The sequence below is a fragment of the Monodelphis domestica genome, chromosome 1 (assembly GCF_027887165.1).
Source record: "Monodelphis domestica isolate mMonDom1 chromosome 1, mMonDom1.pri, whole genome shotgun sequence".
Classification (NCBI taxonomy): domain Eukaryota; kingdom Metazoa; phylum Chordata; class Mammalia; order Didelphimorphia; family Didelphidae; genus Monodelphis; species Monodelphis domestica.
The window spans coordinates 405,467,155-405,481,593 of record NC_077227.1 but is presented as its reverse complement, the minus strand read 5'-3'; the positions used below and the strand labels follow the sequence as shown (position 1 = coordinate 405,481,593).

Here is a 14,439-nt window from a genome sequence, read left to right as displayed (position 1 = left end):
ACTACCTTTAAAGAAACTTCTTTGAAAGACTTCTTTCCTCATCCAACCACAATAAAATGAATGGTTCAATCTGTACTTTCTTCATTTATTGCTAAGCTCTTGCATTTTGTTGATTTCCTAGTGAGGTCTAACTGAGCTCCTGCTGGCCAATTACCCTCTCATCCCCCACACTCATACCTCAGCTTCTCTATATATAAATAGCTAACCTTGAAGCTTCCAAAGGTGTCATCCATTCTGAAAAGCTATTATCTGGCCCAATGGAAGCATTAATGTTCAGAGAGGTAACCAGAAGACCTTAAATATAGCACGACAACCTGTAGCTACAATAGATTTTTTGATCAAAAGCTTTAAGGAACCTTAAAAACGTAGGGTAGGGGGAGGAGAAGCATTTCATGCTCTACATCAATAAACAAAATTGATGTGCCAGCAATACTAAATATCTTAAAGATGAGGGATCAATGAGAAAACCCACTATCCACATTCAGAGGAAAAACTGTGGTAGTAGAAACACCTAAGAAAAACAACTCCTTGAACACATGGATCAAAGGGATATGGTTGGGGATGCAGACTCTAAATGAACATCCTAATGCAAATATCAAAAACATGGAAATAGATTCTGATTAAGGACACAAGTAATATCCAATGAAATTACGCGTTGGCTGCGGGATGGGTGGGTGAAGGGGAGGGAGGAAAGTAATGTGATTATTGTAACCAAAGAATAATGTTCTAAATGGACTAAATAAACTAATTCAAATGGAAAAAAAATGCAGGAGGAAAAAAAATATGTTAAAGATGTAAAAAGAGAGGATATATGAGCCCAAAGATCCTTAATAAGGGAGGTAACGACACAAAATAAAAAATTCATTTCATTTCTCAGTTAGCTATATTAATAGGCATAAAGGATATGAATAAAGAAAAAACAATTTAAAAATCAATTATGCCTTACTTTTTATCTTAATCAGACATAAACACATAGATAGATAGATAGATAGGTAGATAGATAGATAGATAGATAGATAGATAGATAGATAGATAGATATTGTATCTCCCTACTCTGACTTGCATGCTAAATCCTTCCTTTTCATTTTAATCCTAAAATATCTGGGTCTAGGTTAGGGAATATGAAAAGTCCAATTTATGGGCAAGTAATTTAGTATATAATAATACATACGAAGTTACGAAGCATTTTTACTTTCCTAATTTCATTTGATAGAAGTATGTATCCCTTATCAGTAGAATGACTGAACAAGATTTTTTCATATGATTGTGATGAGAGTGTTATCATGCTGTAAGAAATGATGAAAAGGATGGTTTTAGAAAACCATGAGAGGACCTGTACAGACTGACATAAAGTGAAGCCTGGAGACCATTGTACATTTCAGTAATACTGAAATGGTGATAAACCAGTAAAGACTTAGTTGCTCTGATCAATAATATGATTCAAGGCAATTCCAAAGAATCCAGAATGAAAAAATGTTATCTACCTCCAGAGAAAGAACTGATGAATTCTGAGTGCAAACTAAAGTATAATTTTTCACTTTGTTTTTCTTGCATTTTTTGTGATATGGCTAAAATGGAAATGTGCTTTGCAGGATTTCACATATGTAATCAATATCACTACTTGCCTTCACAGTGAGTGGGAGGAAGAGAATTTAAAACTCAAAATTGAAAAAAAAAACTGTTAAAAATAAATAATTTTTTAAAAAATGTATGGTTGGAGGACCATTTCGGGGATCTGCAGTATCAAAACTATTTTTATAATAATACTAAGTTTTCATTTCTATGCCACATAAACAAAGTTCTTGATGGGGGTAGGGAGAATCCATCAATAATTTGAGAGTATAAAGAAGTCAAAAGACCAAAAAATTTTAGAACTACTTTGTCAGTATCTTCCTCTCTATCTCTAATTTGTCCTATATATATCTTATTTGTACCATAATTGTTTTTGTTATCTCTCCAATAAAACTGACTTCGGACTTTTTGTTGTTGTTCAACCTTTGTTTTCAAAGAGGACCAGTGATATCATGAGGTAACATCTTGATGTGTGTAAATTGGCTTTAAGTGAGGCAAAGTTACAGAATATCATCAGCCTCACTCTCTCTTCCAGAGTCACAGATGGCAAGTCAAAAGTCAATTGGTGATATCTTGACTTTTGTCTTGCCACTAGACTTTGATGACTCTGGAAGAGAAAGCTATAAGCCTAGCACTTCTGGAAGAATGAAGGGAATGGCTAAATTATACATGATCCTATTTTGTGTTCTCTTGACTTCTGCAGCTTTCGAAGGGATATTAAATATTGTGTTATTCTAGTATCTCGGGAATAACTTGGGCAAGGAACCAAAAGTTTTTAGAGTACCCAAAGCAGTCTGATCTGGAGCAAAGTGTGAGACCTACCTTCCTAGTCTGAGCTGTGCAACTTGCTGGATTTGGGTCTGAGCAACACAACTATGAGTGTGTCACTGGCTGAAGCTCTAAGAGACTACTGCTGAACTCAACCAGTTGAAAAGCTCTCTGGTTGAGTAATATAACTACAGGCTCCCCTTAATCTGGGATTCCTGCCCCAGTTATTCCACTGCAGACTTCAGAATGGGTATGTGACCTCAATATGTTCTCAAAGTCAGAGCCTCACAGTTGCTGCTTGCTTCTGTACTTACTCATCACTCAATCTAGAGCCCATGATCAATCCTTGCCCTGGACCACCACCCACAGGCACAAGTCCCATCCTCAGTCAGAACTGGATCTGTGACCAAATCGTGGATAGTAACAGAACTGCCAGTTGTGATTTATTTCTGCTCCCTAAATAGTATGAAGTCTCCTCTATGCCAGATCTAGGTCCTTTTCTTAACCTGGTGTGTAGCCACAAGTAAGTCTTCATTCAGTTCCTGCAAATAAATGTTCCACACAAGCACTCCTGGCTAGACCCCATTTGATGTATCCAGAAATATCTCTGTCTCTCTATGCTGACCTAAACTGGAAAAAATGACTCCCTGTGATTTTTTTTCTTGGATTTCTGATAAGGACTCAGTCTGAAATATTTTCTACATCATTGTGGAGTAGATGAAGGGCAAAGAACAGCTATATAAGTTCCCTCTACTACACCATCATGACTAGTCTGTCCACCATATTTTATATTAATATATTTTGGACTCAAGTATAGAACTTCACATTTATCTCTATTAAATTTATTAGAATCGGCTCATAGTTCTAAACTATAAAACTGTTTTGAATCTTGAATCTATTGTCTAACAATATATGTTAAATATATTTTCCAATTTTGGGTCAGTTACAAATCTGGGAAGTATCATCGTTGCCTTCAAGTCACTGAGGTTGAAAAACCCAGGGCCAAAGATATACCCCTTGAGAATTCAATTAGAATATTCCACTCCTTACGGTTATCAATGACCCACTGATACTCCTTTAAGAGTCTTATCTAGTAGTATTTTTAAAAGAGGCAGGCAGTTCAGATAGAGTAAAGAAGACAATAACTACATATCAAGACTGAAGAATTCCTATGAACTTGCCAGTTTAAAATACTAATAAATGGCATTATCAGACTGAGAATTTATATATACAGCTAAAACCAGAGATCAGTACAAGCTCAACTAACATAACAACTGTTCCTCAAATGTCAAACATCAAGAAATGGCCACTCATCCAATATGTTCTAACTTTTTCCTGCTTCTATGGAGCTGATATTAATGAGATTGCCCTGGAATTCATAAACATGCACATGCAGCAGAAACTCTTCAAACAAGAAATTGCTGGGCACATTTTTGATGAGATGTCTAAGCCTGAAGGCATCAAAAAGTTAGATTTCCATACAATGAACAGTCTTCTTTTGAAAGTCCTTTCCACTACCTCCTGATGATAAATTATTGCTCCAAAGCTACATATTCTAGTTATTGCAACAGAATATTAATAGAAGTCAGAGATAGAAGAATAATAAAATGTCAAGAGTTCGATGGGATTTTAAAAAGCATCTAATAATAAAGATGAGGAAACTGAGGTTGAGAGAAGTTTAAGAGACTTACACAAGATAACATATCCAGTACACATCAGAATCAAGTACATCAGAACCAAGATTTTAAACTAATAATTCTGCTCTCAAATCCAATACTCTTTCTGTTATACCATACTAACCTTGGAGTGTTTCTTTCTTGATTCCTCTAAGAATTACACCTTTATAGTAAAAGGAAGGCTTCATCATAATGTAAATGCCTTGAAATGGAATTCAGAAAGCATCCTAAGAATACTAATCCCTCCAAAGATAAAGAATGAGGAAAAAGATTTAGAGTTACAAAAATAGCTTATAACATCTCCTTTTTTAGTAGCAAAGAACTGGAAACTGGGTGCTCATTAATTGAGGAATGGCTGAACAAATTATAGCATGTGAATATAAAGGAATAACATTATGTCATAAGAAATTATAAATACCATTATGTCATAAGAAATTATGAAAGAGACAATTTCAGAGAAACCTGAGACTTGTATGAACTGATGCACAATAAAGGAAATAGAACCAGTAAAAAAATGTATAAAATACCAATTAGCACTATAAAAACAAACAACTCTGAAAATTATAAGAATTCTAATCAATGCAATGACCATTTTATGATTTCAAAGGGCCAAAGATAAAGCAGGCTACCTACCTCCCAATAGAAGTACAGAATAAGACATATTTTTGGACACAGCCAATGCAGAAGTTTTTTTTTTTTATTAACTGCATTTTTGTTTAAAAGGTTTTGGGAGTTCCCACACAAACACCAATGGGGGGAGAAGGAAAGAAAAACAATTTTTGTTCATTAAAAAAGAAATTTAATTTATTACACTTTAAATGAAAATTTAAATTTAGAATTTTGGAAATTCAGAGAAACATGTTAAGATGTACATGAAGTGGTACAGAGTAAAACAAGCAAATCCAATAAAATAACATATACAAAGACTAACAGTTTAAATGAGAGGATCACTAAAAACAAGGACCTCTTTGGGGCCATCTTGCACTCATGAAAAAACTGTGACCTCACATCAATCTACAAACATTTCTTCAGCATCTGTTCTATATCAGGCTCTGTGCTACACATGGGACACAAATTTTAAAATTCAATTTCTACTCTCATAGAGCATCCATTCTTATGCAGGGGAAGGGGGGAGAGAACAAGAATATATATGTATATACAGAATAAACAAAAAATACAAATTAGCTAAATACAAAGTAGCTAGGGAAAGAGGACACTAGCTATTATGGGCTGAGGAAAGGCTTCATGTAGAAGGCAATGCTTGGCCTATATCTGTATCTTGAAGAAAAGGCTACTATGACACTAAGGTAAAGGAGCACCTTCCCACCAGATAGTAAATGAATGAAGACAAAAAATGGAATATCGTGTGAAAAACAGAGAGAAGGCCAGTTGGATGGATCATGATCAAGACAGCTTGCATTTATACAGTACCAACTATGTGCCAAACACTGTGCTAAGTACTTCACAAATTTGGCAATTCATGTGGGGGATGTGGGGAGGAATATTCATTAAGACTTATGATTGGAAAGACAAGTTGGGGACAGTTTATGCAGCCCTTTTTAAAACTAAACAAAGGAGTATACATTTTATCCTAGAGGCAATAGGAAGAGCCAATGGAATTTATTGAGTAGGGGAGTGACTTGATCAGATCTATCCTTAAGGAAAGACCCTAGATGATGAACCTAGAGTACCCTCATATCCACCTAACTTCCCTTCTTCCTTTGAATCCCATTTCAAATGATAAATAATTATTGGCTTCATTTTACAGAAGATGAAACAATGGCATAGAGTTAAGTAGCATACCCATAACCATCCAGCTGGTGGACTTACTGCAGATATACTTCCACAACAAGATCTCAGCTTGATTTCCATGCTCTTATCATTAAATTGGGCCTTTTTCACCATTCCTTTTATATATAAGTGAAAAAAGAATGGGCAACAAACTACTTTGATAAAAATTCTCTAAAGGTTTCTCAAATAAAAGCAATGTACTCTGAAAACAATTACTGACATAAAGAAGGATGGTCCTGAAACCAAATCTACATCTGAGCAGACTTGCCAGTCCATCTATGGATAAGTCATCTCAACTGTACTGTCCTCCAATCCAAAAGATCAGCCAAACTATCCACCTCTATCCCACATAGTAGTGTTACCCTCCATACTTGGTTTCCTATTCCCACTCTGCAAAATGGTCATGGATCTCACATCGTAATACATATATCTGGATACCTCATTCTTGCCTGTTTAAAATCTATCTCTTCGAATCAAATTCTGGTGCCACTCTTCCACAAAGCCTTCACTGATCATACCAAGTAAAAGTTACTTCTCTTGCCTGTACTAATCACTACTTTATCTGGTGATCCTGATGGTCCTTGGGTCACAGCAATAGGAAAGACAGCAAAGCCCAGGAAAACCTTAGGAATAAAGGTGGGGTCAGGTGAACATGCCTGGAGGTCCAGTGAACCATAAGGAATAATGGCAGGATGGAGTTCCCCATATCACTGAAAGGATTGTAATGGATGACTTCCTGCTTACCTAAATGGTGTGCGTAAACAGCTACATCCTGGCCTAAAGATAGTTCAAAAGTGGGTAGTGGACCTGAGTCAAAGTAGAGCAGGGTCCCTGGGTTCATGTTAGCTAATTAAAGACCCAATGAAGAAACTAGTGTTAATTAGCCTAAAGTGCTCTTACCTTCAATTCTCACATATATACATACCTGATTATTTATATATAGTATAACCCAAAGTGGTAAGGAACTGTTTTTACTGTTTTTCTATTCCTAGTACGTACCACAGTGCCTCTTATTTATCAAAGTTTAATAATGTGAAATGAATTTAAAAAATAAAAATTTATATGTAGATTTCAACTCTCTTTAAGTATCTAAAGAGTTGTAATGGCTGCCCTTCGATTGGGGAATGGCTGAACAAATTGTGGTATATGTTGGTGATGGAATACTATTGTGTTCAAAGGAATAAATAAAGTGGAGGAATTCCATGGGAACTGGAATGACCTCCAGGAATTGATACAGCGTGAAAGGAGCAAAACCAGGAGAACATTGTACACAGAGACCAATACACTGTGGTACAATCGAATGTAATGGACTTCTCCATTAGTGGCAATGCAACGATCCTGAACAAGTTGGAGGAATCTACAAGAAAAACCACTATCTGCATTCAGAGGAAAAACTGTGGGAGTAAAAACACAAAAGAAAAACAACTGCTTGATCACATGGGTAGAGGGGAAATGGCTGGGGATATAGACTCTAAATGAATATCCTAATACAAACACCAACAACATGGAAATAGGTTCTGATCATGGACACAAGTAATAATACCCAATGAGATTGGGTGGAGGGGAGAGAGGGAAATAATGTGATTATTGTAACCAAGGAATAATGTTCTAAATTGACTAAATAAATTAATTCAAATTTTAAAAAATAATAATAAAATAAAGAGTTGTAATGTAGGAGAATTTAGTTTATTCTACTTGTCCTCTAGGGGCAGCTACATTGAGCTGTGGATAGAGTGCTAGGCCTGAGTCTGGAAAACCTGATTTCAAATCTTGCCTCAGACACTAACTAGTCGTTTGCCTCAGTTTCTTCGTCTATAAAATGAGCTAGAGAAGGAAATGACAAAGCATTCCAGTATCTTTGTCAATAAAATTCTAAACAGGGTCATGCAGAATCAGAAATGCCTGAAACAATACTTTTCCTCAAATAACAGAAGTAAACACACTGTGGTGGTGGTGGTTTAGAAAGAGTGCTAGCCTGGGTATCAGGAGAGACCTGAGCCTAGATCATACCACTGACCTACTGTGTGACAAGAGGAAAGTCACCTGACCTCACTAAACTTCAGTTTCCTTATCTGCAAAATGATATTAATGCATCTATCTACCTCATAGGATTGTTGTGAGGATCAAAAGAGGTAATGCTTCTAAACCATTTTGCAAACCTTATATTGCCACACCATGTAAATGACAACTTGATATGATACTGAACAAGTATTTAGTCAATGTCTATTATGCCCAAGTCACTGTACTAGGCACTGGTGATACAATAGAAACAATAAATACTCCTTGCCTTCAGGAAGCTTTCACATGGTTGGAAATAATAGTGGCAGATTTCTATTCTTTAGAGTATTCAAATATATATAGTCTATATTCAATTTTATATTCTATTCAGTTCAATAGTGGCAAATTCAGGAAGAGGCAGCTGGGTAGCTCAATGGATTGAGAGCCAGACCCAGAGATGGGAGGTCCTGGGTTCAAATATGGCCTCAGACACTTCCTAGCTATGTGACTATGGGCAAGTCACCCCCATTGCCTAGCCCTTACCACAATTCTACCTTGGAACCAATACACAGGATTTATTCTAAGATGTAAGGGTTTAAAAAAAATAGTGGCAAATTCAATTCAACTTAGTTCAAATATCAATTAGGGGGAAATTCCTATGTATTAGAGCTATCTAAAAGTAGAAAGGACAATGAAGAGTTGTTTACTTCCCTTTCACAAAAAAACTTCATTGAAGATGAGACTGAATGATCCTTATTGCTTAGAATTCCTACTCAAATATAGCTTGGACCAAAATAAAATTCTTTAAGAGCATGAACTGAATTACCAAAGCACTCTTGACTATATCACAGACTATATCACAGATGTTTAGATTATAACTGGAAAGAACTTTAGGACATAAAATATGAAATATTCGAGCAGAAAGGAGCTTTAAAACAAATATTACTGGATGTTTGTTCATTTAACATTTAATGTGGTATACCAGAATCAACTATATGTTATATCTTATCTCCCTCCTGTCAGTGAGCTCTATGAGGACAAAAAACTATATCTTATCTAAATATTGTATCTTCCCCAGCACCTTCCAAACATGGGGAATAGCCAATACAAAAGCACCTACATAGGAAAACTGGAGTTGTCCTATGACAAACCACAAAAAGGCCAATTTCCAGACAACATAAGGTTCATAAAGGGAAATAATGTATAATAACACTATGGAAAAGTAGATCCAAAGTCTGATTATGAAGGCCTTTAAATGCCAAAACAAGTCATTTGTATTTTATTAAAGCCAAGAGAACCACTGAAGCTTCCTGACAAGGGTATGGCAAGGCTACACTATGCTTTAGGATTATCACTGGCAGTTTTGTGGAGGATGGATTGAACAGATGAAAGATTGGGTGCAGTTGTAGAAAATAGCTTCTTATTGTCCAGAGCAGAGGTGATGAGGACTTGAAACTAAGATGGTAGGAATGGGAGTAGAATGGACAAGACTTCCCCAACTGACCAGTATACTGGGGCTGAAGGAATGAGAAGAGTCAAGGATGCCTCCAAGGCTGAAAACTGGGCGATTGAAAGGATGGTGATGCTTTCAACAGAAATTTTAGTTTGATAGGGGAATGAGTCTGGGACTTGTGGAGATCAAAATATCCAGGTAGAAGTGAGAGCTGAAAGGGTTTGATGGCAAAGCTCTGAGTGACTCGGTGAGACAAAAAGGAAGAAAACCCCTAGTCCAATCTTCACATTTTACTGGGGAGTGGGGAGGAGGGAAAATGAATTGCCCAAGGTCAAACATGTGGTAAAGTTGTACAAACTTGAGTTCACATCTTCTGGCTTTAAATCCAAGGCTCTTTCTACTCCGTAATTACTGACAGCATGGCCTCTTCAGGGGGAGGTCCTGAGCAAGAGATGAGCCAGTTCTCCAAGAGCCTATGGAGCTGGTGGGCCAGAAACCTCAGGGTAAGGACCCCTTTGCTCGTGCGCCAGATCTTGGGGTAGGGAATGGCAAAGGAGAGCGTTAGGCACCGGGTCCCAGGCCCCCCGAGGAAGGGCCAGGCCGCGGAGGCCTCCTCTGTGACGAGAGAGGAAAACCCACCGGCCGGCCCCTCACCCAAAGTCCTCTCTGAGGCCACCTCTCACCTGGTAATTCAGAAGCTCGCCTACGTCCATGGTCTCCTAGACCCGCCGCCGCCGCCGCTTCAACGCTCAACGTTGCCTCTCCTCTTCCGCCGCTGCCCCTGGGGCCACACTGCCGCAAAGCACACCGCCGCCGCCGCGCATCGCGGGCCGCCGCCCGGAGAGTGGGAAAGGAGGTGTGCCACACTGCAGTAAAAAGGAGCCCAGCCGGAAAGTGTGTCCTTCTTTACGACAACCCAACGTTGCTAAGTTTTGACCTGCTTGAAACCACCCTGGAAGGGAAAGGGAGACTCACCAGAGGGTAAGTCTTAGGGCTCTCACCACCTCTTGGAGGACAACAATGGCTGCTTTTCCCAAGTTCGATAAGAAATGGATATTTCTGTTGAAGGCCTAATTATGAAGGGCTCAAAATGCTAAATAGAGTTGTTTGTGCATCTAAAGCTTCTCCATCTGGCTCCAACTATCCCTCCCTCCAGGCTTACTTCACACTTCTCCCCGCGGCGTATTATGTATCCTATGTGTAATATGACATTCACACAAGACAAACCAGCCAGCCTAGGTGAAGCAGCAGAGCACCGTGAAAAGAGATGGGGGGGGCGGAATGTGCCTGGGGAGTCAAACCACCATCAACATCACCTTGACCACCATCTCTCTCCCTTTGTACCCTCATGGGCAGCTCAGGATTCTGAACCCAAGAGCCTCTGGGAACAGCAATGTTCATAGTGTATTAGCTGCAGACCTAAAAGAGATTTTAGAATATAGAATAGGAAGGATAGCCAAACAGAAATTCCATTTCCCCACTTCATGCCTTCACACAAGCAGGCCTCCTTAATGGGCATTCTCACCTTTACTTCTGCCTCTGAATCTTCAAACACTATACTGAGAACCCTGACAGAGATGCTGTCTGATAACTGCTCCTGCAGGGGCTACAGTCACTAAAGATGGAAAGAAAAGTTATTACCACCAAAGTTCTTGTCTACTGTCATGTAATTCAACATCAGTCAATCAGTAAACATTTATTAAGTGCCTCCTATGTACCAGGTACTGTGCTAAGCAGAAAATTATATTATTTTTATCAGCAAAAATAACATTCAAGGAGAAAGTTACATCTGCTTTGACACTGCACCCTAAGGATGATGAGACTTTTCCAGCTAACTTGGAGCTGAAACTTCCCTTATGTGTTGTCTTTCCTATTAGAATGTGAATTCTTGAAAGCTAAGTTTTTCTGTCTTTTTATTTGTATTGAGATTTTATTTGCATTGAGATCAGTGCTTTGTATACAGTAAACACTTAAAGCTTTATTTGTTCATGTATTCATTCTTCCTGTTTCTCATACAGGATGTTCCATTTCCCTGCTTTCTACCTTGGAACAGGCTGTCTCCCCTACTTGCATGCTCACCTTCACCTCTGCCTTTTTGAATACCTAGCTTCCACAAAAAGCACTTCTTTGCATTATTCTGTAGATTGCAAAGTCCATGAAGGTAAAGACTTTCATTTTTTGTCTTTGTATCCTTGTCACTTACTTTAGTGATAGGCATAGTTCTTTTTAAAAAAATAACCATTTTCTCTCAGACTCTGGTGGAGACATCATAGGACCTCGAACCCTAGAGACTCAGGACTAGCAGTGTCCCTAGACCAACAGCCTGACTCCCATCCCAGCTTCAGAAGATATCATCCAGTGAAACAATCTCTGTGGAGATAGAACCTAGTGCATGCCTCTTGAAATAATGCAACCTGCTCCCCAGCAGCCACAAGCTACTGAAAACCTAGAGTCAAGTCAATAAGCATTTATTAATGCTAGATCTGTCAGGCACTGTGCTAAAGCTAGAGATATAAAGACAAAGAAATTCTCATTGTTTTCAAGGAGCTTACAGTCTAATGGGGAAGATGGAATGCAAACAACAATATATACCAGATAAATTGGAGATAATATTAGGGGGAAGGCACTAGCATAACATTAAGAGGGATCAAGAAAGGCTTCTTGAAAAAGATAGGATTTTAGCAGACACTTGAAGGAAATCGGGAAAAGAAAATGCTCACCAAAGTTCATAGCATTTTCAAATGGTTCAACATTATTTAAAAAAAAAGAAAAGAAAAAATCTACATTTTAAAATTAAAATTGCATTAAAGAAAATGCATTACCATCTGTTTTGCCACTGCACTTCTAAAAAGCATGGGGTCTTTTTATATGATTTGCTGCTGAATCTCCTATGTATGATCACTCTACTTTTTAGAGTATAAGCACCTTGAAATAAGTCTATCTTGTTTCTGTTTGTATTTGCAGCTCTTAGAGTAGCATTTTCCCTGGAGTCAGAAAAACATAAGTTCAAATCCAATCTCAGATACTTACTGTGTGACCCTAAACAAGTCATTTACCACTATCTGCCTCCATTTCCTCAACTTTAAAATAAGATCATAATAGCACCTACCTCACAGGGTTCTTGGAAGGAAAAACTGAGATAATATCTGTACTACACTTAGCACAGCGTGTGGTACATAGAAGATGCTTAATAAATACTTATGTCCTTCCTTTCCCCTTCCCCCATTTGACAAACCATATCATTAGCTGCCTGCCTAAAAGAGATTTTATAATGTAGGATGTCAAAGTTGGAAAAGACCTCAGAGATAATCTACCTCCTCACCATATAGAGGACAGCATCCATCAAGCAGCAGAAAAAAAGAACTAAACAAGGAGTCAAGATTTGAATCTCTGCTCTGATACTAGCTGTGTGACCAGTCACATCCTCTCAGAGCCTCCATTTCCCATCTGTAAAAATGGGAATAAAAAGAATACGGGTAGTACTTACTTCACAAGATTATTGTGAGGATCCAATAAGACCAGGGATGTAAACCACTTTGGAAATCTTAGAATACCATGTAAATGGTAGTGATTGTTATAAGGAAACATAGGTCCAGAGTAGAAGTCATCTTCCCCAGGTCATATAGTAAATTAATGGCAGAGAATCCTCTGGCTTCAAACCTATTGCTATCTCATTGCTACCAGTCTCTTCCCTTTCTGATTAATACTGGTCCCTCCATCTAGAATGTCCTTCCTCCCCCCATTTATCTTTAAAAATTCTAATAAAATTCTACTTTATTATGTTTTTGCTCATTCCACACATGTATTTTGATAATAACATGTTTCCCTTTGGATCTAACTGCATTCTATCCAATTAAGTTCAAATTGACAAGCATTTATTATAGGTACTACATAGACCCCCACAAAAGGGTTATGAAAATAAAAATAAAATCCCTGAACTCTAGGAGGTTATATTCCATTATGGGGGCTATAATTTTGGGAAGGAAGAAAGGAAGACCTGACCAAAGAGTAGAGAAGGTTTTATGGAAGAATTATCATCTGAAATGAGACTTGAAAGAAGAAAAAGAAGACATGGAAATGAGCAAGTAGTACAAGTCTAGAAATGGGGCATAATTTCACCTAATGCCAGAGGGAAGAAATACAAAGTTGAGTTAAGGGAACAGTTAGTAGCTTTTGACAGAGATGATAGATAAGGCACTAAATTGTAGTTGAGGTTCAATTTTGAGTACTATTATGTATTAGATTTACCTTTATTTGTGTCCTCTCTCAACAGGATTATGAGCTCCCTGTTGGGCAGGTATTATCTTATCTAAACTTCCTCTGTCCCCCAGAGTTGAGAATAGGGCTCTCACTGCATATATTGAGACCTTCATAAATGTTGGCCAAATTGAATTGAATATCAATTCAATAGGCAGAGCCCATTAGAGCTCAGAATGAACATTTTATAGGTGGGAAGCAGGTTCCTTTTTAAAGAAGTTTCTGAGGCAGTTAGGTATACAGTGCTATAGGTCTGGAGTTGAAAGGTTCTGGGTTCAGATATGACCCCAGACACTTCCTAGTTGTGTGACTCTAGGCAAGTCACTTAACCCCCATTGCCTAGCCCTTACCATTCTTCTGCCATAGAAGCAATACTTAGTATTCATTCTAAGACAAAAGTAAAAGTTAAAAAAAAAAAAGTTTCCATAGGTTTGTCCTCAATATAAAGAAAAAAAAAGGAAATCTTACAGAATTTTAATGCTTCCATCTTCAAAAAGAAAGGAAGCAAACTTGTTGCAGCAACTGTTGTTGGTTACTATTCCCTCCAACTAGCAACATCCTGGGGGGCAAAGTCCTCCATCTAAAACACTGGTATTATCCAGAAGGTTCTCAAGAAAGTTTCTTGTGTCTTCAAGCAGTAATGAAGTAAGATAACTTTCTTTCCCATAATTTTGGGAATATTTTGGAACCATAGTTACTCTTCTCCTTGTTTCATTCAATAAATCAATTTAGCAACTACAGTATGCAGAGCACTACCCCAGTCATTCAATTTATCAATAGTTACTATATGCCAGGAATGGTGCTAAGTACTAGAAAGCTAAAGAAAGCTCACATTCTAAAGGAGGAGATATGAATAACTGTTTACATATAAGCTATATGCAGAGAAAATGGAATTTAATATCAGAGAGAATATATTAGTAGCAG

General features: G+C 37.8%; 1 protein-coding gene across 2 annotated transcripts in view; it reads right to left on the bottom strand.

Annotated features, from left to right (window-relative positions):
- The window catches only part of CTNNBL1 (catenin beta like 1), a 230,545-nt gene extending 220,394 nt beyond the window's left edge, over positions 1 to 10,151 (bottom strand). The window contains exon 1 of one of the 2 annotated variants that reach the window (XM_007474361.2): positions 9,942 to 10,151. In XM_007474361.2, coding sequence (XP_007474423.1) covers positions 9,942 to 9,971 — 30 coding nt within the window. In that variant the 5' untranslated portion in view covers positions 9,972 to 10,151. The remainder of the gene's footprint in view (positions 1 to 9,941) is intronic. The other variant, XM_007474362.3, reaches the window with a different exon arrangement.
- Positions 10,152 to 14,439: the final 4,288 nt, after the last annotated feature.